General features: G+C 50.7%; 1 protein-coding gene across 2 annotated transcripts in view; it reads left to right on the top strand.

Moving 5' to 3' along the window:
- Positions 1 to 26,051, top strand: part of PRKCE (protein kinase C epsilon) — a 489,104-nt gene that overhangs the window by 444,788 nt on the left and 18,265 nt on the right. For both annotated transcript variants that reach the window (XM_045885068.3, XM_045885067.3), the window contains 3 exons: positions 7,165 to 7,303; positions 12,929 to 13,117; positions 17,003 to 17,149. In XM_045885068.3, the coding sequence (XP_045741024.1) occupies positions 7,165 to 7,303; positions 12,929 to 13,117; positions 17,003 to 17,149 (475 nt within the window). The remainder of the gene's footprint in view (positions 1 to 7,164; positions 7,304 to 12,928; positions 13,118 to 17,002; positions 17,150 to 26,051) is intronic.

The following is a 26,051-nucleotide window of genomic DNA, read 5'->3' as shown; positions in this document are numbered from 1 at the left end:
ATCAGGCTCTAATGCTTGAACTTTCACGGATTACATCATTCAATAATGGCAATATTATCCCCATTTTACAGATAAGGAAACTGAGTCTCAAGCATATGTGGGATTTTCTTGACTATCTTTTGAGTTTCTGGAAGTGCTCTGTGTTCCTACCTCAAGGGAACCATGGTGGTTATACCACCATGCCCCTAAATCACTCCTTCCCTATCAGCGGCTGTGATCTTTGGGCCTTTGTATTCCCCTTCTCATCATGAAGCCTGCCTTTTTTAAGTGCAAAGTGATTTGGGTCCCATCAGCAGATAGAGATTTCTAGCTCATGGATCTTACATTTGATCTGAAAGGTGGTCACACGCAGTTGTGTGAGTTAGGTGACTTAGCCCAGCACTGCCTCTTACCAGCCATGCAAGCGTGGGTGAGCGGCTTATCTTTTCTGAGCCACGATTTCCTAAGATGCTTAAAAAGGTGTGTTGATGGTACCAAATGCCAGCAGGCTAGTGTGCCAGGCTTCCTGTCTCCCAGGATAAAATGGTAGAGGACATTCAAGGCAGATGCACCCTTTCCTGACAGCCTTGCTCTCAAATCCCTATTGGGCTTAAGGATCTGGACCAGACCATCTTGGAGCCTTGATCACTGTTTAAGACAGCAGTAATTGTCCACCAGCGGTCTTGCAGGGGACATTTGACAATGTCTAGAGCCATTTTGGGTTGTCACAACTGGGGGGTGGGGGTGTTGATAAAAGCATCTAATGTGTATAGCTCACCATTTCTGTTGAACATCCTACAATGCACAGGACAACCCCCCACAACGAAGAATTATCCAGGTGCAAATGTCAATCCAGCTCCAAGGTTAAGAAGCCCAGGACTAGAGGGGCACCGCATAGCCTGTTCCTTACCGTCTTCCCCATAGCTCACTGGGACCTCTGGAAGCTGGGGAGAAAGGGAGTTTCCATGGAAGTTCTCACAGGTCCTCAGTCTAGTGGAGAATGCACAGTAAGATAGCCTTCAGTCAGGTTCCAAGTGACAGGGGCTATGATAAAGGCATTCTGCCTAGGGAAATGCCTTTATCATAACCAGAGACACCCCCCCCCCCCAAATCAGAGACTACCAAACACTATCATCATTACTTAGCATTGTTCTTAAGGTTCTAACCAACACAGGCAAAATAAATAAGTTAGAAATGTAAACACTGAAAAGGAGGAAGTAAAAATGATCACCAGTTACGAATGATTTGGAAAATCCAGGAGAATCATTTATTTACGAAAATAAAGAACATTCATACAGTGGCAGGGCATAAAACAATAAGTAGAAATTAAGAACTAGTACATACATATGCAACCAGATAAAGGATATGATGGAAGAAAAGACCCCATTTACAATAGGAATTTAAAATATAAAATAGCAACTTGGATTCCTCAGAAGTGGATTCAGCTGCGATTATCATATAAGCCGCAGACAACAGTGCTTTAAATAAGATACAAGTTTATTTCTTTTTCATATGAGTGTTATCTGGAGATAGGAAGTCCAGTGACCATTTCTGGGGCTTGGTCCTTTTCTTTATGGCTGAAGGTGGCTACTAGGCCTCCAGGCATTATATCCTCATTCAGGCAATGGGTAGAAGGAAAGAGAAGAGTAAGCCTCTTTCTTTTGAGACTTCATACAATTGACTGGCTAGAATTTAGTTATATAACCACACCCAGCTCTAAGGAAGGCTTTGAATTCCAGTTTATAGCTACATCACTACGTGCAGGGCTTAAAAAACAACAACAACAACAGTGTTCTCTTACTAAGGAAAAAAATGAGAATGGGTATTGGGACAACCAGCAGGCTGCTATTTAAATATAACAAGAAATGCACACGATCTATAGGAGAGAACTTTAAAATGCCCCTAAAGGACATAGACAAAACTTTAATGAATAGAAAGACAAACAATGTTATTGGATAGGAAGACTCAACATCATAAAAATATCAGTTCTCTCTGAGTTAATTTATAACTTTAGACGTGTTCCCAATAAAAACATCACCAGGATTTTTTTAAAACAAGACAGATGATTCTAAAGTTCATATGGAAAAATAAACAAGCAAGAGTAGCCAGGAAATTTTGAAAAAGAAGAAGGGGACCAGCCCTACTGGATGTTAAAATGCATCATAAACCTACAGTAATTTCAAAAGTGTGGCATAGATCAACATAATTGAATGAAGACTACAGAAAGACCAGTATTTGAAAAAGGTGATGTTTCAGTCAATGAGGAAAAGATGAACTCTCCAACATATGGGGTTGGAAACAAAGTTGGATCTCTACTTCACACCTTTTATCAGGCCGAATTCCAAATACATCAAAGACTTGCATTTATAAAATGAAAGCATCAAAGTACAAGGGGAGACCTTGGGGGGAATGCTTTAAAAGTTCGAAATGGGTAAAGCCTTTCAAATTAAGACATAAAACCATAAAATAAACCACCGTAAGCAATGTCAAAAATTAAACTGGGACAAGAATTTGCAATTCTTAAAACCACTCCAAGTTCATTTCCTAATATAGAAAAAGCTCCTTAAAAAAAAAAAAAAAAAACAATAAGAAACAAGCACCATAAAGGAAAAATGGCAACAGTTCACCAAAAAAAAAAAAAAAAAATTAAATATATGAAAAAATGCTCAAACTTACAGAGAAACTTTAAGAATATACCAAGATAAGGGCGCCTGGGTGGCTTGTCAATTAAGCGTCTGTCTGCCTTTGGCTCAGGTCATGATCTCAGGGTCCTGGGATGGAGCCCGGTCTGGGGCTCCCCGCTCAGCGGGGAGTCTGCTTATCTCTCTCCCTTTGCCACTCCCCCTGCTTGTGCTCTCTCATTCTCTCTCTCAAATGAATAAATAAAATCTTAAAAATCAGACTACCGAAAACTCGGTAACATACCATGTTGGCAAGGAGGCATCATCACGTACCGCTGATGGAAGTGTAAATCCTTCAGCTCTGAGAAGGGCAGTTTGGCAAGATCCATCAGAATCCACATTCCTGTTCTATTGGATTCAGACATTTCTTTTCTAGAAAAGCTGTACAATTACCTTCATATATTTATAAGCTTATTCACAGCAGCCCTGTTCGTAATAGCACAATATTGGAGGCGAGCTAAATGTCCCCCAGTAAATATGACAGAGTGTTGTACGGCCATAAAAAAGAATTTAGGAGCCTCTTAATGTGCCAAGACAGAAAGATCTCCAATACATATTAAGCAAAAGACTGCATATAGTAAGCTCCCAGTTGGTTAAAAGGGGGGACATGAATATATAATCACACGTTCTTATTTATGCAGGAAGTGTGACCCAGACAATACACAAGAAATAAAATGCAGTTGCCTATAGGGGGAAAACGTGGTGTCTGGAGAGCAGATGCAGGAGGGAGCATTTTTACTGTATGTCCTTTTATACTTTGGGTTTTAGAACACATGAAGATATTACCTATTGAAAAAAATTGAATGAAGCTATTAATTTAATAAATAAAAACTGGTTATATTGACTCACATAGAGGGGAAAGGATTTTGCTGTATTTTTTTCCACTATTAAATAAACTACCCCGTTCCTTAAAAAAATGTCCCCGCTCCTCAAAAGTACTCTGTCCTTGTATTTGAGGACTGGTGGGGATTAATATCTAGGCAGAAGTCCCTCTTTGCAAAGTTGTCAGTCCACAAGTTTGATGAGTACCTACTATGTGCCCAGCCCCTGACAGCACCAGGGGAGCACCCAAGAAGGAGAAAAGCACACTCACCCTGTCCTTGCAAGCTGGGCCTTAGACCCAGCAAGGCTGAGAAATGATAGTCCCTGACCTTCCCAGGGAGGCTTTGAAGACCCCTCGTGAACAGGCAGCACTAAAAGCCAGCAGGTGGGGGGATCCTGGGGCAGGAAAAGGAAGTCGAAAGTTGGGAGTCCGGGGCATCAGTGCTGCTAAGGGGGAGGGAGGGAAAACCAAGAGGGACCACCACCCTCAGCTGCTGTACAGCAAGCAGAATTTCAGGGACTCCACCCTCCTTCAGCAGCCCTTGTCCCCTAACCCCCTTGTAGGGAAGGGTGGATGTCCTCTCTCTTTTCCTCGGCCTAAGCAAGCATGGCCCTGGGCGGCCTCGGCTCTCCCCTCCGCTGAAACCCCCACTCAGGAACTCACTGAAAGCCCCGCACCAGACGGGTTTGGTCCCAGCCGTGGGGGTATTTTTCTTTTTAATGAGACTGAAGACTCCCAGAGGAATAAAGTTTTAACCATGGCATTTCTGGCCCTCAGGGGACTTTCCAGCTATACTCATCTTCCCTGTCACCAAAGAAAGGAACATAAGTCACTGTCTCTTCTTTGGGACTTGGTTTTGTGTGGGGAGGCCGAGCTTTAGAGAAATACAGACAGAGGGGAAATTTGAGGAGGTGAGTAGTGGCAGGATTTCTGGCATCCGCGGCAGGACTGTGTGAAGACGTGCTTTTTGGCCTGAGGCCTCTCTTCCCCACAGCAGAGGGGTAGCCTGCAGAACATGCTCGGCCCTCATGGGCCCCCTGGGCCTTCAGTGTGGGGCAGCTTCTTCCCTCAGGGAGAAGAGGGGGCAGGAAGCAAGGGGACGGTGTGCACCTGGGCCAGAGCAAGGGCAGGCAAAGAGCAGAAGATGGGGAGGGGTAAGACGTTCCAGCTTCTCTTGCCCCGAGGGGGAATCCTGAGCAGAAGGAAATGGCTGAGTTGAACTTTCAGATGGGCAAGGCTCAGGCTGGCTTGGAATCTTCCGAATCCACTCCATCCACACAAAGCAGAAAGGCGCCCTTCTGACAAGGCTTTAAAAGAGAGGGCTTTGAGAGGTAGCACGTGGGTCCTGTCTCAAACTGGGGTTGGAGGCTGGCATTGGAAGAAGTCCACCAACGCGAAGGCAGGAAGGTGAAGAAGTGTAGTGCACAGAGGCAGGAACGCCAGCCTTTGGAGCAGGGTGGGGACCGAGTTCAAGTCCCAGTGGAGTCAACCTCCTCGTCACCTTTCAGAAGTCACCTACCTTCTTCCAGCTTCCATCTACTTGCTGCTGCCACGATCATAGCAAAGCATGCTCTTCTGAACCCTCGCTGTTGTTCAGAGCATGAATGTGGTTTGTAGACCACAGAGGTGCTTTCCACACGTTTGTTGTTGCTGTTCCTAATACACGTGTTGCCATGGCAATCATCGTGCGCGCGTGTGGGCAAGGTAGCACATTAGATTAGGGAGCATGAAGGGACTGTAACTCAGCAGGGCACACAGGTTCACCTCTCAATGACTCCCACGTTTGCAGGTGGGCGGACAGAACCCCCGGTTCCCTCTGACTCTGGCTCCTCGTGGAGGAAGTGAGTGTAATGCTATAAAGGCCTGCTACTTCCACACACTTCATCTCAACCTTCAGACAAGCAGGAATGTGTCATCCCAATTTGATAGACAAGGTAACAGACCAGCAAGGTGACTTCACCAGGGCCATGCCACCCTAGGGATTAATACCCAGGCCTCCCATGCCCAAGTCTGTGTTCCTCTCCCTTCCCTCCCACCCTGGCTGGAGCTGAGCCTTGACCACACATGGTGGCCAGGGGGGTAGATCGGGGAGCCTGGTCCCAGGGGCTCCGCTTGGTTGGGCTCACTGTCCTTTCTGTAGTTCATAAGCATCTGCTTAGAACAGCATATTTTAATGAGCTTTCTCTTTTCTCAAGAAGTCCCAGCTGTAGGCGGAAACAGGGCCGAGGGTGCAAAGCAGGCAGGCCCTGAAGTGCTTCCTGCCCCACCTTTGCTCTCAGGCCTGGATTCCTGATGGTGGCTGGAGTTCAAGTCCAGACGCCAGCAGGCTTGTGAGAAAGACCCCTCTTGCTCTGTGTGCAGGGCAATGGGCCTTCTTTGCAAGACCTGCCCAGCCCAGCCCAGCATGACTGCTGAGGGAGGACCAGGGCAGGGACTGTCCTCTGACAGTCTGGGTCCTTCTATGGAACGGGTGTGGGACTTGCAGATTTGGTCAGTAGGGGGATTCTTACCCAGAACTTCAAATTTTATACAAGGTCTTACATGGTACCCCAAATTCTAAAGCAAGAGAGCTGCTCTGGCTGAGGCCAGTATACCACCCCCCGCCCCTGTCATCCCATGTGGTACTCACTCACTGCCCAGAACCGCCTGGGCTCTGTAGGGCCTGGTTGTTGCCACCAGTGTGTCTTCCCTCCTGTCCCCAGACACTTACCCCCTTTGCCTGCTTGCCCTATGAAGACTGATCTTGCACAGAGGTCATGCTCCCGCAGGCAGGTCTCCCATCGTCCTCCGCGTGAATTTCTTTTTCTTTTTCTTTTTTTTTTTAAGATTTTATTTATTTATTTGACAGAGAGAGGGAACACAAGCAAGGGGAGTGGGAGAGGGAGAAGCAGGCTTCCCACCAAGCGGGGAGCCCAATGCAAGGCTCAAGCCCAGGACCCTGGGATCATGACCTGAGCCGAAGGCAGACGCTTAATGACTGAGCCACCCAGGCACCCCCTCCACATGAATTTCAAACTCCTCTTGCATTCTAGGCTTTTCGGGGTTGGTTTCAACATGCCTGTCTTGCCCCTCCATTCACCAGGGCCCAATTCTCTGGTCCCTTCACTGTCTTTGGCTCCCACCGTGTGGTCTTTCCCTTCCTTCCCCCCTTCTCCCTTCATGCTGTCTCCAAACCTAACCCTCTCTCCAAGCTTCTCTTGAGAGTCACTTCGTGCTGCTGCCCTCCCAGCCTGCACCAGCCAGCAGTGGTCTCCCCCACGACACAAGAGCTCACATAGTCAGCGTTCTGTAAAGTAGCGTCTGATTCTTCCGTGGTTTTAGCCGAGTCATTGCTGTTAGTATGCATCCCTCCAGCTGACCCCATTAACTCACAAAGGAAGGAGGAGGAGGTGCTTCTTCCTCTCATATCATATGGATTTCAGCACACAGTAGGGCTTCAATAAATATCTACTGATTTTATTAGACCGCAGCAGTCTTGAGATATCCCTGATGTTATGGAAGCTCTTCCCTCATGTTGAGGAGAATGGAGGCACTTTTGGGGGTTGGGCAGTGTGGGCGAGAGCCCTGGACTGAGGTCGGTTGCCAGCAGATTTCCCTGAGATGTGCACATCTCTCCTAACTCAAGAAGACCCTATTGGGATGTCTGAAGCATTAATTGTGTGGGTGTGGCCCATCTTGCAGGGATTTGAAACTGGACAACATCCTTCTGGATGCAGAAGGTCACTGCAAGCTGGCCGACTTTGGGATGTGCAAGGAAGGGATTCTGAACGGTGTCACAACCACCACATTCTGTGGAACTCCTGACTACATTGCACCCGAGGTAAGATGGTGCGCAGAGGGCCACATTCTTCTGCCAGGGCTTAGGCAGGCGCCGTTCCCTTGCAATGAGGTCACCTAGTGGTGCTGGGGGAAAGCACTAGAAAACCAGGAGAGATTCTAAGGGAGGAGGGAGAAAAGGAAGGGTAGAAGGCTCACTGATTTCTCCATAAGGAAGTGGTGGTGATGGAGGAGATAACAGGCCAACTGTGAGCAACGGGCCATTCCCCACACCAGGACAGAGACTCGCTGGGCCTTACCCTTCCATCTCAGTCCAGAACTACCAATGGACTGGGACCAGGAGGACTTTGTAGACTTGTATCATTATCTTCACTTCTTAATAACCAGAATAAAGGAGTGCCATCGATAAAGGAAGAAATTAGCTTCATTAGCTGTAATGTACCTACAGTAAAACCAGGAATTATTTGCCATTTCTAGCATAGTGGTGATTCTGCATGGCGGGCCACAGGGTCGAGCAGGAAGAGGAAAGCGTGCCTTGTTATAAATGTAGATCAGAGATGTTCATTGGGAACCCGACCGACGGTCTGCCTTTCGTGAAGTTGTTTGGATGTTTTGTTCATCATAAAGTGCTTATTGACCTTGAGTTTCTCGAGTCAGTCTTGCCTAGGCTGAGAGATACCTTGTGTGATATGATTCAGATGTCATAGATGCTGAATAAAAATGGCCTTGAGGGTTCCCTTATCCCATGTAAGATGGGAAGGAGATACCAACGCCCCCGTAAGCACTGCCCATGGGGCGTAGGTGTTCGTTAGCGCATTCCGATTGCGTTTCCTTTCAGTTGGCATTGTTTGAGCACCTGCCAGACACAAAGCAATGTGGGGATGAAGAACTGACTAAGCACTCCTCATTCTCCTGAAAGAGCTTCTGGTGTAGAGGCAGTGGGCTCTAAGTAAACAGCTAATTAAGCAGAATAAATAGATATAAAAGACAAGATGGTATCCTCAGGGATAAGGGAAGGCTTCTTGGAACACCCGGTAGATGAACTGAGTTGTCGAGAATCAGCAGGATTTCCTTTGGTGGTAGGTGTGGGAAGCATTTCTGAAAACAACCAGGGGATTGGGGTGGGGGGCAGGGCAGCACAGGAGGTTCAGTATTCCTGGACTCTGAATCCTTTAGGGCAGGGGCTGTGTCTCTTCTGAGTACTCCCAGGATCCCGCACACAGATCAGGCTCTTAGTAATGGTTTTTTGAATGAACAAATGAATTTGAACTTGTGACACTCAATGTGAGCAAAGACGAATGGATGAGAATATCCTTGGCCTTCATTCAGGGAAGGAAAATAGTATAGGTAGAACAGAGGAGTTCTTAATGCTCATAGTAATGAATAAAATTAGGAAAGAGGGCCAAGGGAAGTGGCCTTTATCCTAGAGGATCTGTAGACCCACTGAGAGTTTTCCGGTGGACAGTGTCCGGGTCTCTCAGACCTGTCCCAGAAAGAAGACAGACAACAGCAATCTTGTGCAGAAGGCAGAGAGTGCGGGAAGGACAGTTAAGAGACTTTTCACAGACCAGACAAGACATGGGGGGCCCGAGGAGAGGCGTGAGGATGGTAAGTATAGTTGAGCTCCCTTTAGAACCTTTACCTTCTAAGAGATCTGAAAGCAGAGATTTCAATCAGTCTTCTTTAGCAGGAACACTAGGAATTTAATCTTCAAGGAGAAATCGGTAAAAGCGAGGGCCCTCAGTTGGGACCTGCTTTTTTACCGTCTTCCTCATTCATTCCTTCTCAACAGAATGCCTGGTTCCAGTCCTCTGTAAGGAGGAGTCAAAGGGTTAACAGGACAGCAGAGTAGTTAAGGACCCAGCCCAAGGCAAACAGTCACTTTATGATGAACAAAACATCCACACAGCTTTCATGACAGGCAGTCCATTGACGCGAGTCACAATGAACAGTGCTGATCTCTCTGTTTATAATGAGGCACAGACATTCTTCCTTCCCATTCCTTCTTTGTGCCCACAATGCAGAATCACCGCTACATGCGAAATGGCGAGAAATCCTGGTCTTACTGTAGGCGAATTACAGTTATAAAGCTATTGCTACTTTTATCAAGGGCTATTGGGGAGATAAAATAAAATTATGCCTCCCACGCATTTAGCACAGTGCCTGGCCCACAGCGAGCACTGGGTCGTTATCATCACTGTTGCCGGCTTGTCTGGAGGCGGGGGCGGGGGTGAGGCACAGTCCTGAGAGTTGAGATTCTAGGCTAGACTGGACCACTGATGCCCCCATGTGACCTTGACCAAGTCACAGAAGTGTTTTAGACCCTCAGCTTCCTCATCTTTCAAATGGGAAGAGCACTTCATGCCCTACCTACCTCATCAAGCTGTTTTGAGAGTCTAATGAGATTAGAGCATGGGAATGCTTGAGAAACCATAAGCCTCTATTCAGATAGGAGGGGCTGTGAGGCCCCTGGTTAACCCTGAAACCACAGACACCTAATGAGGTCCTAGCTCTTCCCCAACACTTCTCGTCCCACCATGCACCCTGGGCTAGCCCCTGCTGCACCCTTTCTCCTTTCCACATGCCCAGCGCCTGCTCCCCAGGAAATGGCAGCCAGCCCTGGGTATGACTGGCACCACTGGGCCTGATCCTTGCCCTTCTACCTCAGCTCTGAGCCACTCGAGGGGTTAGCCACCGCACCCGTGCCCTCCCATGGCATGTGAAGCCTTGCCCTTCTCACTGCTGCATTGCTGACAGGCCGGTTAAGAAGCAGAAAATTAGGACCCAGCCCCAAAGGAATTTTATGAAAGAGGCCACCCAAAATGGGAAGGCTCTGGAGTGGGCCTGGGGAAGGGTGGGCAGGGCCGCTCTGTGGTTTCTGCAGAGCCATCCTGTCTGAGCACACATAGGCCACCTGGAGGTCACCTCCCCCCCATCCTGTGGAGGCACAGGACCCAGATCTGCCACATCCTGGAGGCTGGAGGGTGGCCACCCCAGCATTCCTAGCCGTCTGAACCCAGAGAGAAGGGTGTGCACCCAGCGAGACACACACGGTGGGCACACATGGCCACCAGTCTCCCAAGCGCTGGAATTGGCCTGGTCACGGTGGAGGGCTCAGAAGCATGCTAGAGCCCCTACCCTTGCTGGCTTAGAGATGCCCAGGGGAAACAACTGACCATGAAAAAATAACTAAAATCACGGTTTATATGGAAAGTGCTTGCAGTTCTTAGGGACAGGAAAGGGTCTTAGGATGTGTCAGAAGAGACGAGAAAAGCTGGGGAAATTCGGGAAAGCTTTCTGGAGGAGATGCATGATAACCATGCCCTTGAAACCAGCAGTGCCATGGTGAGCCGGGTGGGGCGCTAAATCTTTCATGATTGAAGGAGCCACTGACTTTGGCTTTGACTTTGGAACCGAGCAGCATTTACTGGCTTCTCAGGACAGCAGAGCCTGTAGCTCTGACCTTTCAGTTACCATGTGTGGACCACTGGGCTAAGAGACCAAAGATTCTCACCAGACAGATTGCCAGCCCCCAATAACTCAAAGTTGGCTGTGTTTGCTTACGTTTCTTTTCATTCTAAATTCAAAGGATTCCTAAAACATGCATGTTTTTACTGTTTTCAAAATAATTCCACCTAAGTCTTTTTTTTTTTTTAAGGATTTTATTTATTTACTTGAGAGAGAGAGAGAGAGAGAATGAGCAGGCAGAGGGACAAGCAGACTCCCCGCTGAGCAGGGAGCCTGATTTGGGGCTCAATTCCAGGACCCTGGGATCATGACCTGGGCTGAAGGCAGATGCTTAACCAACTGAGCCACCCAGGCACCCTCTACCTAAGTCCATGACAGCATGTGTCCATGACCTCTACCTAAGTCTTTTTACTTAATCCCAGGCAGCCTGTAGTCTGTGGTCTCTAGAATGGTGTTTTGAGGAGACCAGCAAAAGTCCCAGCACTCCCATTCAGCCTTCTCTTCCCTGGCCATCCTGAAATCTGAGAACTGAGCTGGAGCCTCATTCCAAACAGGTTACCTGAGAAGTTACCTGCCTGGGGTGTCCCGCAAGCTGAAGTCACTGGGCATGGCCTTTTGCCATTTGGGGTAAAGTTCTGGATGGACACCCCTTTACATGCACCCCAGCCATGCTGGTCCTCTATCACCTTCACTTTTTGGAATTCTTCATAGAATTACAGAGCTGAGAGTAACCCGGAGAGGCCATCTCATCTGTGTGTTTGTGTGCAGCACCATGCCTAATCTGGCTGACAAAAGGAGAAAATAATTATGGGATGGGGATCTCACTTCACAAACCCTTCCTTAGCAGTGGGGCCAGCTCAGCATTTATTTCTACTCTGAGCCAAACATATATCCTTGACCTGCTGCATGCTCTCTAGACGTGGAGACCAAACCTAACAGAAGAAAACTTGGATTTCATACCAACTTGCGATTATATAGAGTTTTGTAGTTTGCAACATGCTTTCAAAATCTTCCACGTTAGCTAATCTTAGGAGGCTAAACTGAGAATCTGAGCTTCATGTGATGAGGAAGTCAAGTGAATGGCTCAAGATCACCCAGAAAAACATAGCCCCAAACTTGGGATGGAATAGAAACACCCTGGTCAGTCTTCTGTCTCAGCCACTGTAACACATGGCCAGGGCTCCAGAAAAATAGGATTGGGGGCCATTACTGGCTTTTCAGAAGGTTCTGCAGCTTCTTTAGGTAGCATTCCTCCCAGACATTGAAATTAGGACTCAGTTCGTAAAACTGCGGTCCCCACACATCATTGTGCAGGAAGCTGATGGCAACAGAGTATCCTGCAGCCATGTGTCGCACATACATTTAGCATAAATGAATTTGACTTCTCCTTCGGTGAGAAGAAAAGAAGCAAGAGAGACTGAGAGTGTAGGTAAGAAAAATGACCTGTGACAAAGACAAAGCACACTGGATAGTCAAGGAGATGACTTAACTGGGGCTATCGCACTAGGGAGAAGGTTCTGCTCAAGAGTGAGAAAAAATGAAGGGGCCTGAGCCTTATGGAGGCAGGTACACAAGGGATTCATCAACGAGTTTTGTGGGAGTCGTGATGAACATTGGAGGTGGGTCTTTTCCTGGAATATCCAAAAGCATAGGCATCCTTTGTGGTTAGAACACAAAAGGATGGGGAGATTTATTAACTATAGTTTCTTTTCCAAAAACATAGGGCTCAGGCAAATTCAACATTGTCACAATTTAAAGAAGACTGAGATTCTGCTCACCTTCCCACTCAGTGTGAGATGGTCCTCGTTTGCTCTCAGTCACTTACAGCTTGCTCGTGTCTCTCTTAGCCTGCGTCTTGCTCCTCTGACCCCGATTTTCGTGTCAAAAACACGCATGTATTTTTATATGGTCCTAAGTGCAAGTCAGGAACTTCATCTGCTGAAACAAAGAGATAGCGATTTATTCCCACGGGAGGGCAGACTGTGGGTGTTGACTTTGGACAGTTGATAGTTAGGCCCCAGCATAGTGCCTCCCAAACTCGGTTTTCCCTCAATTTGCTGATTTCCAAACCTCAGTTATATGAGCCAGGGCTCCGCTGTGCCGAGGAGCAAGCTGGAAATGAAGATGCAGTTCCCACAGCACACGGAGGCTGTGGGCAGGTGTCCGTGGCAGTCCCTGACCTTGCCCGCTTCCCCAACAGATCCTGCAGGAGTTGGAGTACGGCCCCTCCGTGGACTGGTGGGCCCTGGGGGTGCTGATGTACGAGATGATGGCTGGGCAGCCCCCCTTCGAGGCCGACAATGAGGACGACCTATTCGAGTCCATCCTCCACGATGACGTGCTCTACCCGGTCTGGCTCAGCAAGGAGGCTGTCAGCATCCTGAAAGCTGTGAGTCCTTGCCCTCCCCCATGCCGCTGCTCCCCTGACCTCTCGCCCTCTTCGCCCTCTTCGCCCTCTTCGCCCTCTGTCCCTGTCATCCCTTCCTGGTTCCTGAGGACTCCTCTCTCCCTTCCTCCCCTCCTCTCTGCCGTCCCACCTCTGCTGCCGAATGAGAGGCCTTGCAGGCTGTCACAGCGGGGAGTTGAGGCACAAATTGCTTTCTGCGGGACTGGGACACGTTTGTGTCTCCTGAGAGGGAGCTCTGCACGTGTCTGCGTGCTCCTGAGTTCCACAGGGAACACAACCAACCCAGACTGTGCCGGCGTCATTTCTGCCACATGTACGCCGGGCCTTGGACCCTGCCTCCTCCCCTGCCACCCACGCCTATATCCTTCCACTGGAGCCTGTGATGGGCAGGAGGGAGGTGGTCACTGCGCAACTGTGTCCATGACAGCATCTCTGTGGCTGAAGAGCTGATGAGAAAAGAAGTGCCCGCTCAAGACCTGTGCAGCCGTGCTGGATTCAGACACGATAGAGAGATGGTCCCCAGCCCTGCAGATAATCCCACACATATGAGATGCTTAGCACTTGCCCAGCACGGCTGTTTCTGCGACGTAAGCCACTCAGATGAGGGCAAGTAAGTGAAGTTCCCCGTCCGCCTTGGAAAGCTGTGGAAGGCGGGGTGCAGGAAAGGTAAGCAGAGCAGTTGACCTGCTGGGTTGAGGCAGGACTGAGGTGACGACAGCCTAAGAACTTTGACTTCCAGTCCTGGCTTCTGTCGCCCATTAGAGTGCGGCAGAGTTCAGTACCTGGCACATCACATTCACCAGGTTTTCTGTATCCAAGTACCTTCTCAACTGTGATTTACTTGTTCCCTTCAGTCAACTACCGATATTTACCTAATTCTAGGTTTTTTACCAAGAAATTTTATATCACTGTCATAAACAGAAAACCAGTATCATTTACCGTAAATAAGTAACATCGATCATCATAGGAAAATGGCAAAAAGACCTCACATCATTCTGTCGGTGCCACATCATTCTGGAAAGTGCCACATCAGAGCATGCTGTTCTCTCCTGCGGCTCTTGCTTTCTTCCCCTTCCTTCTTTCCCTCACCTCATCCATTTCCCTTTGTCTCCCTCCCCCTCCCCATCAATAATTCAATGACCGGCTGTTTTTTGAGGGTTTCCCATGTGTGGGGCATCACGCGTCGTGCCAAGTAAGCATTGGCGAGTATAATAGCCATCGTCCAGCAGGCAAAAATAAATAAAAAAATACATCCACACATAGTCACAGCTGAGAAGCAAATAGAGAATGTATATTCACTCATCCCGTGCAAAGCAGTGAGCATCAAGTATGCACGAGGTGCTGTGTCAGGTGCCGGCTAAGGAGAAACCCGCAGGCAGCACCCGAAGGGGCCAGAACACCAGCGTAGCAGAGCTGCTCGCTTGCCCGGGGCCCTGAACGCCAGCCCCACAAACCGATAAGCCCCCTGCCAGCACCCCAGCGAGGCCCTTTCATTTTTGGATGACCCAGAGCAGTGTTTCTCAACAAGGTGTGATTTTTTGCCCTCCCACCCCTGCCCCAGGAGGTATTTGGCAATGTCTGGAGATGCTTTCGCCATCACAACTGGGAGGGGGGTTGCTGCTGGCATCTAGTGGGTGGAGCCCAGGGACATTGCTAAACATCCTACAATGCCCAGGACAATTCCCACAACAAAGTATCCAGTGCAAAATGTCATTAGCACAGAGGTTGAGAAACTTCGACCTACAGAGATTCAGAAGCTAGAGATCATGCCTGTGTCGGCTGGTTGGTGAGGGCAAAGTCTCTGGGAGAAGGCATCTTCCCTGCGAGAAGAGCTTCTGACTCAGGAGCAGCTTCCTGAGATGTTAAAACCTGTATGTTTATCAGTAGCCCTGATACTTCCTCTCCCAGAAGTGGAAGGGCAGGAAGAGCTAAGGAAGTAAGGAAGAGTCTTTACTCCCTTGGCCTTGGAACATTTTACTTCCTCACATTGTCCCTTGATTCTCGGGCCAGGCCAGGTTTTCCATGACTCTGGCCACTGAGCTGTGTCTCTGAGGGCTGCTACCTACATGAAAGTGGTGCAGAACTCTGTACAACCACGAAAGTGGCGCAGAACCCTAGAGAAGGTCATTTACATCATAGAGTTATGCAGTGCCCAACCTGTGCAACAGTAAGTGCTGGTCTTAGTGCCTTCCTTCCTCAGCACTGTGCTCTGAGGCCCAGCATTCAGCCCCGCACTGAGTCATTTAAATGTTCTGAGTGCATAATAGAAGCCAGGCACTGAACCAGGTACTGAGAAGATAGGACTGATTCCTATATCCTAGAGCTCACAAGGGAAAGAGAAGTTTAGGCAAATTATAATTTAAATAAACAAGAAACATGAGGTCCCAGGTACCTACACAGCAGGGAATCTGGGGAGGCTTCACAGAGGAGGCAGCATTTTGACTGGTTCTTAGAGGGTACGTAGGGACTGGACAGGGGCATTCAGCCAGGGGAATAAAGCATACTAAAGGCCAGCCAAGGTAGACTGGGTTCAGACTGAGAAGTTTCTGTGTGCCAAAGTCTATGGACTTTATCCTGCGGGCAGTAGGAATCAAGAGTGTTGAAGCAGGGTAGCCTCTGCTGACTTTTAGATTTACGAAGGTGAAGTGTGCGTTGGTACCATTCTACCTTGGATCTGCCCACCACCCCTTCACTCTCTTACCTGTCGCTCTCCCAGCGGTGTGTCCACGTGCTTTGGCTTCAGGAGCACCAGGCAAGTGTCAGTAGGAGACGCTCCCTGCCCAAGAAAATCTCCCTTGCTAATGAAGCCTGAAAGTGTCAATATAGAGTTCTTCCTTTGGATTATGGTTGGTCCTCTTAAATTTCTTCATTTAAATACAGACGCTCAGCCTTCACCCTGTGAAATGTAACTCTTGTCTCTAGCACAAACGCGCGCGCACACACACACCCCTGCCTCTATTTTGGGTGGCTATCAGAAATATTTCCACCTATCAGTGGATTTTTTTTTTTCAAGGTTATTTGGTACACATCTACTCAGATTAGTTGCCATCAGAACTGACTCACTTAATAGGAATAAGCTCATCTCGGTGTGTGGGGAAATATGAGGGCTACGGATAAAAATACAGATTTTTACATCTCGGGAAGCTGCCCCCAAGCCAGAGGTTCTTCTCCCAAGACGTCAGCCAACAAATATAAAACATATCAATGTGGTTTTTACAGACAAACATTGAGAAACCATAAGCTTTTCCTTTTCTTGTTTTTTTTTTTTATCAGTTGATCTACATGGGTATTGTATGCTAGAGATTACAAATTCAAATTTAAAAAAAAAAAAGAGGGCCCCGGGGCCAGGAAAAGGAGAAGTGCAGGAGGTGCCTTTGATAATTTACCTTAGCATGAATATCTGTTCCTCTTTCCTTCCCTCAGCAAGGACCTCAGTGTAAATGAATTTATCAGACCCTAGTCTCTCTGATGAGAAGACTCGAGAATCTGAAGAGAATCAGGGAGTTAGTAACAGCCCAAGCTCCTACTCCCAGCATGGTACTTTGTTGGCTGTTTGACCTTGGCCGAGTTAATTAACCTCTCTGTGCCTCAACTACCTCACTTATAAAATAGGGACAATAATAGACCTCAGAGGCTCGCATTTGGATGAAATGAGTTAATGTTTGCTATGTTTAGAATGGTGCTGACACATAGTAAGTTCTAGACAAGATTAAAAGAGGACCCTGGGGGGCAGACCCCCCAGAAGTGCAGGAAACAGGCTTGGGAGAGGGTGCTGAAGACCTTGCCCTGGCTGGCTTCCATCTTTTATTCGAAGCGTGTCCCTGCCAGGTCTTTGTCACTAATTCCGTCCTGTCCTCCTTCCCACAGTTCATGACCAAGAATCCGCACAAGCGCCTGGGCTGTGTGGCGGCCCAGAATGGTGAGGACGCCATCAAGCAGCACCCGTTCTTCAAGGAGATCGACTGGGTACTCCTGGAGCAGAAGAAGATCAAGCCGCCCTTCAAACCTCGAATTGTAAGTAGGGCCCAGAGCTCATTCCACACTGTGGGTCGGGCCTGGGCGCGTAGACAGAGTGGTCTGGGGCACTCTCACAGCCCAAATGACAAAGGCAAGTGGTAGCCAGCATCCCCCGCCCCCCGCCCACCGCCGAAAGAGCCTTCCAAGGCCCTAAGAGTTTACTGTCAAAAATACGTAACCTAGAGCCGTATCCAAGATGGTGGTTTACATGGGACACAGAAGAAGACTTTTTGATTTTAACAGAGATCCATCTATGGCTTTCACAAATGCCACATTCTGCATACGGTAGAGATACACGGTCTCTTTATAAATAAACAGGTCTGCTTTATAACTGAGTCAACTTAAAGAAACCCACTCAGTAAGAGCCACAGTCAGAGTCAGGATGTGGCCCTAGCGCAGAGTGTGAAGGTAAGGCCCGGGACCCAACACCCGGGGAGGGCCGTGCTGCGCTGAGCCTGGGGACCGAGCCTGTGAGAGGCGGTCTGTGGAGAGCTCCCGCACCTGCTCGGCTGCGCCGTCCCTGCCGAGCCCTCTCCAGCCCCAGCCCACACCTCCGTGCAGCTTCTCAGCCCCGTGGCGGTGATGCCTGTCCCCGGGGGCTGCAGTAAAGTGTTGTTGAAGCTCGGCGGCTGGAAAGAGGAATCAGAGGGCAGAGGCCATGTGCTGGCCGTGACCTCCTGCTGGAGGCCAGAGGGTTGGCAGTGCCGTCCTTCAAGTGTGTGTGCCTGCCTGTTCAGGGGGCGTATCTTAAGTCTGTTGGCGTGTCGCCTGATGAGGCAATCATCCAGACTGAAAATTGGGGCGCCAGCTGGGCTAGTCCACTGGGAGCACAGGGAATATGTAACATGAGGAAATTACAGGGCAGGAGCCCCAGAGCGGTGGGGCTGGGATCCTGGGCGGGAAAAAAACCCGAAGTCATCCAGTCAACCCTCAGCCACCCCACTTTCTGTCAGGCGGTCCTCCCTCACTTCCAAGTACAGGAAAGACCCTCCCCTACTTTGTGAATCATCCATGAGGAATTCCATTCTATTCCAGGAGGTTTTCTGGGGAGCGATTACAGATAGTGCTGGGATTCTCAGAAATGTCCCAAGGAGGAGGCAACTCTCAGCTGAAGGCGTGGTGCACACCTCGGCCAGATTAGAACTTGGAAGATTGACTGGCCCTGGATGCTTGGTCGGGTCACCGTTCCTCATTTGCTTCCTCCTTCGGTTTTGATGAGTTTTGCTGGCTGGCACACAGCTTGGCACAGGCTAGATTTAGGTTCACCTTCTCTCTTTGGTAACATCACCTCCGCCCCTGCCCGTCTGTCTCCCCCTCGGCTCTGGGGCCTGCTGCGGCTCTGGGCAGGGCGCACTGCACATGACGGCCTACTCCAAGGCTGCCCCCACCCCTTCACCTGGAGGGTCTCTGTGAGTAGTCTTCAAGGACAAGTTTAACCGTGTCCTGGAAAAAGTGAGGCGAAGTAGGAAACCAGAGGTCAGGTGGGGAAGGAGGGGAAAACTAAAGACTCAGATATGAGGGTCCAATGTTAGTGTGGGTTTAGTCTAAGGTAATTAACCCAAAGCAAAGTGGGAAGTAGGGCTAAGTAGCAAATCCAGGCCCGACCAACGGGACCAATCAGCCAGTGGAGGTCTGCAAAATGACTTACATGACTCAAAGCTAGGCTTGCAGAGGGCTGGGCTGGACTAGAGGGGCAGCCCCTCCTGCGGGCATGGGGCCAGAGGACAGGGCAAGCCTGGGGGTGTGAAGGGGGGAGAGTGGGTCTGGGGTGTGCTGAGAAGCCACAGGGAAGCAGGGAGTTAGAGAAGATCTTGACAATAAAAGGCCCAAAGAAGTTTTAAAGTATAGATTCATGGAGAAGAGTCTCTCTTTGGGGTAAACAGATGGCAGAACAATACTCAAATCCAGCAGAGGAGAGTGCTCTGAGATTTCAGGGGCCCCGTGAAGCTCCTGTCTCTAGAAGCCCTTCCCCAAGGCCTAGCAATACCAGGGATTCCTCACCGGGCTGCCATGCTATGTCTGAACTCTGAGCCAATGAAAGGGCAAACCTAAGAGAAGTGACCTTTTGAGCTGTAGCTGGCTTCCCCAGAGTGAGAGAAGGGCGTGAAGAACTAGTGTGAGGTTTCTGTGGGCCTGCGGGATGGAGAAGGAGCCAGACATGGAGGAAGGGAGGAAAGAGAAAAGAAAGACCCAGGAAGCCAACCCGTGACCCAATCCATTGGTGGGCAGTGGGCAGGCCTCAGCCGGCTGGGACAGACAGGGATGGCTAGCTGGGAGTGCAGGTGCTCCTGTGGACCAGGGTGGGTGCCCGGGGAACCAGCAGTAGAAGTACATCCCTGCATGAGGGGGTCAAACTCACCTGGGGGCCAGGTGGGACTCCATCTCCACCCAGAGTCACAAGGGACCCATGCTTCCCTCCCTTGGGCCTCTTGCAAGCCCCCAGCCTGGAACCAGAGGGCAGGACTCTGCTTGCTTGCTTTGCTCAGGGGCTCTAGGCTTCCTGGGGTGTACCCATCCCCTGGGAGGATGGCAAAGAGTAAGGACAGGGGCCATCCAGGAGCTCCCAATGATGTCCACCTGAATCCGCATTCCCAAAGACTGAGTTCATCCTTGCTTCACACATCACCTTCTGTGCATGTTCCTACTCGACCCCACAGACCTCCAGAGTTATCCTGGACACTGTTGGGGGCCGGGGGAAGGGCATTTATCCGGCTGGTTTGAATTCCATTTGGAAGAGAGAGTTGGAACATCTGAAGGAAGGATAAGAAGGGAAACTTGCATCTTGCAAGAGACGTTTCTAGGCACATTTCGAGCCGAATACTGTTGATCCTTACACAGTTCTCAGCTACAGGTCTTTAAAGTTGTGTTCAAGTTATTTAAGTATCTGACCGCATTTATATCCTTGAGATTTCTCTCTGGAGAAGTATCAAAATGGGAAAGAAAAGACCAGTCTACATCTCATTATCAGGTGGGAAAGATGTCCCAAGTCTGTCCCTAAGTTGAAAGCTCTTTTCTGAAGAATGTGGATGGTACCATCTTGCATCCTCCATGGGCTTGTATACGGCAGAAATAAATTTTAAGTTGAATTAAAGCCCACCACAGTGAAGAACATACTGAAAGCCTCACAGGACCCCTGTGGAACTCATGCAAGGTTTTTATAAACCACCACCCACCTCTTACTAACTCAGGATTAACCCTGGGGTACGAGTACCCACTGTCTCGGATACCAGCAGTGGGGATGGCTACACTTCATACACAGGGCCAGGTACCCACAGGCAGAACAGGTACAACCCATGAGAGGTCACTGGAGAGACACGGGGGGCTAAAGTATATCCCCCAGAAGTTGTCCCCTGTTTACAGGGCAAGGGTTCCATCACAAGACAGGCTGTCCTTGGGCTGAAGGTATCCCATAGTTTTAGGGAACATCAGATGCCTTTTGAGGCAAGCTGGGAAGAAAAGGTTTTGACAGAGGGAGGAAGGAAAGCGGGTTTGGAGCCTGGCATTGGGAAGATGTGGACAGGATAGTGGGTTGTAAGCCACCAGGGATAGGGGGAGGTTCTTGGATCTTAGGGACAGACTCCTTGAGAAAGGAGAGGACAAGTATGTGAGCAACATCACCAGCCTTGCGATTTGGGGGTGGGCTCAAGAAGACATGGGGCGTGTGCTTTAGAAGGCAGTGGAACCAGATGCACAGACCACCCCCGCCCCCAGTCTCATCGTGCTAAAAATCCCCAGGGCATTCAGTCAAAGACCTGGGGCCCTGAGGGAACTCTGGAGCTCCTTCATCTTGGGCTCGCTCCATTTGCTCCCTACCTGTGTCCTGTTGACATCACACCAAAATGCCACCCCCCCGCCCGAGAAAACAGCTGGAGAGCGACGACCCCACTGAATTAGCTGGACATACCGAATCTAAGGACTTGGGCAGGGTCCTGCCTGTCTGATTCAGGAGGGAATTGGTTTTGTCTGGTGGGAGGTGCTGGAGGTGAGGCTGGGCGAAGTCATGTTATCCAGTCCAGGCTTAAGAAGAGCCCAGACATAGTGCTATAGTTTCTGGAGCTCCTGACTCTTCCCAGTCCTGCGGCATGGTTGGAGCTCCTCCACAGCAGAGCCTGCGGTGGGAAAGCAAGCCCACCTGCATGCTGCCCAGGCTGGCTCAGCTGAAGCCTGGGGTGCCTCGATCACCCCCACAGGGGCTGATGATACGGCAAGTTCCCGGGCCTGGTTTCCATCTTCTCTGTAGGAAGCCTCGCCCCTCCGAAGATCTGACCAGCAAGATTGTCCAGATTTGTAGTTGGCCTCTGGCTTCTGGCCTCTGGTCCAGTTCCCTGGTGTACCTTGAGTGGCTGCTCTTCCCTCCAGGCCTTTACCTTCTTGAGATGTTTGCTAGGCTGAGATTTCTGCTCCCTGGCGCCTGAGCCTCCCTGACTAACCCCTGCCCTGCCTCACCAGCTGTCAGCCCGACCGGGTGGCCCGCCTTTGCGTTTACGCCCCCTTTGCATCACCCCCACTGCAGAACATTTTGCAGTGGCCCCTGCTTCAGTGGGGAGATTTCCTCTCATTCATCCCGCCAGCATTCTTGTATACTCTCCCTCCTTCCCTTTCCCTTTTATATTCCTCCTGTCGGCCCCCTCACCACCCACGGATTCCGACTTTGCGCAAGCGATGTGCCATCAACGCCAGACCAAAGACTTTGTGCCATCGTGTGCTCACCTGCATCTGGAGGAGGCCCGCGTCAGAGCAGGGGTGCACAGGGTGGGTGGCAGGCCCCCCACCCCACCCCCGGCAGCGGGCGGGTGGGGGAACCGAGAAGCCAGTGAGGCGGGAGCCCAGACCTCTGGTGCTGGGGAAAATCTCCCAGCGTAGAATCCGTTTGCGCGTCCCACTGGGGATTCCGTTCCGAGGTGGCGGCATCACCCAGGAGCCCGTAAATGTAGCACGGTCTGCTTTTGCGTTCCTAGTGGGCTCGCCGCCTCGGGGGGCCGTAGTGGGCAGAAGTGATGTGTTTGGTGTGCTCGGACAGTAGCATCTGACCGTGCGGGTCTTGGAGGCACTCCGGGCTCCGGGCTTCTCTCCCGCGTGTCCCTCCTTTGCCCAAAAAGCACTGGGCTCTGAGACGATGGCTGCCAGGGCTCCGGTACTGGCATCGGGGGAAGTCAGCAGAGGGGGGAGAGCTCTGCCTCCCCAGAAACCTAGCTCTCCTCAGTGAAAGCCAAGGGCAATGAGGGGAAATGCCGGCCAAGTAAACTTCTCTTTGTGTACGTGTTCTCTCTTTTCAAGTTTGCTTCAGTGTGAATGCCCCTCTTTAAGGTAAGGCCTCCAGAATGGGGAGTCTGTCCAGGTAGGTGAGCCCTCAGGCCCGCTGACATGGAGGCCCTTCCAACCTCATGATCCGTTTCCATCCAGCCATCCACACTGCATGGCGGGACCCTCAAGGGAGGCCCTTCCTGCATGCTCCTGCATGAGCGGGCTGTGCTGAGAGAAAACTGGGAAGTGGGCTTGAGACCCTCACAACCTCACCGACTTCACAACCTGAGGGAGGAGCCCTGCCCTAAAGCTAGCCCCCCTGCATGAGGACCACCTGATAGTGTGCACCATGAAGACCGTTCAAGGCTGTCCTCCACCTGGCAGAACAGGAACGGGGCCAGCCAGTTCCTACAGACGCCAGTTAGGACAGTCCCCTGGACTGTGTCCGTGCCAGAGTGAGAGCCCTGAGCCTCCAAGAGGCTGCAAGGTCCCACAAAGAGCCAGGACACTGGTCCGGGCCCGGGGGGCATGGGAGATGTCCAGGAGCCTGCTTCTGGCTGTTTGCCCAGGTAGTGACACGGCACAGCGGACCAGTGCCGGCTCTGAGCACAGGGAGGCTTGCGTTGGGATAAAAGTGCTGTCACAGATAGCCATGGAAGCCTGGGAATTCACTTCCCCCAGACCTCTGGCCTCCTTGAGCCCCACCTCCTTATCCGTAACGTGGGGATTAAAAATAGCCATTCATAAAATTATTCACAGGATTAGACAAAGCTGTGGCTCTCTAGGAGTTTTAGTTCCTCTCTCCATTCACACCGCCCCCCCAAGCCTGATAAAGCCCCTCCTTCTCCCTCTCATCCCAAGATGAGGAACCAAGAGCTAAGGAAGGCAGGAGGCCGTGCGGTGTTGGAGGCCAGGCTGCGGAATCCGGTGTAGCCAGGTCCCCATTAGGGCTGCAGGATCTTAGGAGAGTCGTCTCATCTCTCCGAGCCTCAGGCTGCCGATCCAGAGCATGGGGATAGTAATACCGACTATGCTGAAGGGCGAGGGGGCGTGCAAAGCAAATTGTGTGAGGCGGGCAGCACAGTCCTTGGGCTGTAGCAAGTGCCGGCACGGTGCTGATGCTGACAGTGCTGGAAACCCTGGGGGTCTCACCAAGGGGGCTGGACCTGGACCTGGACCTGGCACGGTTCCCGGAGAGGCCAGGGGTTCAGGTGAGGGATGACACCATGTGGTCAGGGACGCTGCCATCACAGGGCAGAGGGGCATCTGAGGCCTGGCCGAGAAACTTCTGGGGTTTAATTCTGGCTCTGCCCCTGGTCTGGGATGGGCTGGGGGGTGGGCAGCACACAGGGAGCCAAGAGACTCACCCCTAGCCATTCTAATGTCCTTTGGGGAACCCCAAATTTCCCCCCAGGGTCTGGCCCCCTTTTATTGTGTGAGCTGGCCAGCGCCTTACCCCTCCTGCCTTCTTTCTTGTTGGGCTTGTTGCTGAGCACAGCCGTGCCACCCAGCCCTAAAGCCGCGGCAGTCTGTCAGGACCCTGAGACCCCATGGCCGTGGCCTTGTGAGCACGTCAGGCTCCCAAGGATTTCTAAACTAAACAGACTCGGCAGGGTGTCTTTAACTCTGCAAGAGGGATCTCTCGGGTCTGAGAACTGTGTCTGCAGGAGTATTCCTATGGCTCGACCTACACATCACATTGGTGCCCCCACCCATCACCCCAGGGGAGGAATTGGAGCCCTGGGCTGGGCTGGGCATGTCTATAAGTTCCCAAGTTTTCATTTATGACTTCACAGCTGTTAGGTTGGGATTTGCCTTCGTGGGTTCATCACACTAGCATATATTGAATTTAATCTCCTCCCCTCTCCACTGGCACGGGAGGAAACACACAACCTACCAGGGAGCATGGGACCTACAGGGCTATGTGTGACTGAAGGGGGGAAGGTTCTCCAGAGGAGCTGGATCTTGGCAGAGAAAGCCAGAAAGCGTTAGGGAGAGACAGCTACCACTGGGGAAGGGATGGGGGCGGGGGGAAGGCAGGCTTCAAATGCGCGATTTTCAGCAGGAATTTAGCGAGCATGTACTTCGTGCCCTCTGGGAAGCCACAGAGGGGAAGATTGGTTGACAGAAGAAGAAAAGAATCCCCTACCATCCCCTTAATGTTACTGTTTGAGGAGTTCGGGCAGGAGGAGGAGACTACCAGCATAGTGTCAAATCCAGGACTTGGGGAGGGAGTTTCGGGGTTTGCCTCTTGAGGTTAGAGGACAGGGAGGAGAGGTGGTGTGCAGAAGAGAGGCCTCCGCGGACAGGCCAGCGAGCAGCGCCTCTGTGGGCCTCGCGAGCCCCTTCCCACCTGCGGTCTCGTAGAAGGCAGTGCCCTCCTGCCCCTCTCTTGCAGAGGAGGGTAACGGGGCATCTGGCAGCCTGGAGTGGAGGGCCAGCGGTCAGAGGCTGGAGACTGGGCATCGAAGTAAAAGCGGAAGGAAACTCAAACCTCCCCTGTGGAGGGGCTCAAGGCCTCCAGGCCTCCAGCTAGTATTTGCTCTTTGAAGGGTACAGGCCCCAAGGGAAACCATGCATGCTGACAGTGTCCCCACCCACACCAGCCTCCAAGGCCAGGACCTTGAATCCCAGGGGCCCAGCTGGCTCTCCTGGAGAAAAGAAGCTCTTGGGAAAGAGCTCTGCCTCAGGGGGATTGGTGCCCTGTTTACCCCCCACTGTTCATGGCGGGGGGACAGGATGGTAATGAAATTGGACTTGGCCTAAACTTGACACACAAGTGTTATTCTAGGATTCTGGGATTTGACAGACACACATTGGGTACATGGCCCATCATTGTGGTTCCACAATGTACCTCAGTCTTTTCAGAGTGAGGAGGCCTTCAGCACTCAGACCCTGGCTTCTTCCTTCTGGGACCCACTCCACCCCCAAAGGGGGTTTCTTGGAACGTAGAGTTTGAATGTCAGTAGAGTATTTCAGGTGTGTGAGCCCTGCTAGGTGTGGAAGAAGGTCGAGAATGGCCAGGGCAGTGAGATACGATACTTGCCTGAAGTAGAGAGATGGGAAGATAAGCCTGTGGCGGGGCTTATCATCTGTGATGACTCGGGAAATAAAGCAGACCTTGACTTGGGGCTTTGGCCAGACTCCTCCTCCCCTCCCCCCGGCATCTCAGCCAGTGTTTGGAAGCCACAGAACTGGTGGTCCTCCTGGGGAGGCAGGGCAGATTCAGGCTATAGGGCCTGGGCACCTGGGATGTGGGTGTTCCAGTAAATGATTCAGAATACAGTCCCCTTGAAATGTGAGATTCCAGAATTGAGCCCTCACCGTGTACCAGAGGCGATGAGCTAAGAGAAAAACGCTGGACAGGTGCTGGTCCCTGTTGTTTGTATCTGTGAGACTCGAAGCAAGTCACTGAATTTCTCTGCTCCCTTCTGGTAACATGAGGGACTTAGGTAATCCCTAAAATGTCTTCTAGCCCCATGAGGGCAGGGCTTAGAGGCCTTAGGGCTTTGAAATCAACTTTATTATAATAAAATTTACATAGAATAAAATCTGCCCATGTAAAGCATGCATTTTGATGCGTTTTCACAAATGGGTGAACCCACGTTACCACCAGCACAGTGAATATATAGAACATCACTAGCCCAAACAGTTC

This window comes from Mirounga angustirostris, unplaced genomic scaffold (assembly GCF_029215605.1).
Source record: "Mirounga angustirostris isolate CCGP_5_RB_7025 unplaced genomic scaffold, mMirAng1.0.hap1 SCAF_10, whole genome shotgun sequence".
NCBI classification, from domain to species: domain Eukaryota; kingdom Metazoa; phylum Chordata; class Mammalia; order Carnivora; family Phocidae; genus Mirounga; species Mirounga angustirostris.
Note: the sequence above shows the minus strand (reverse complement) of the source record. Positions and strands in the feature narration are given on the sequence as shown.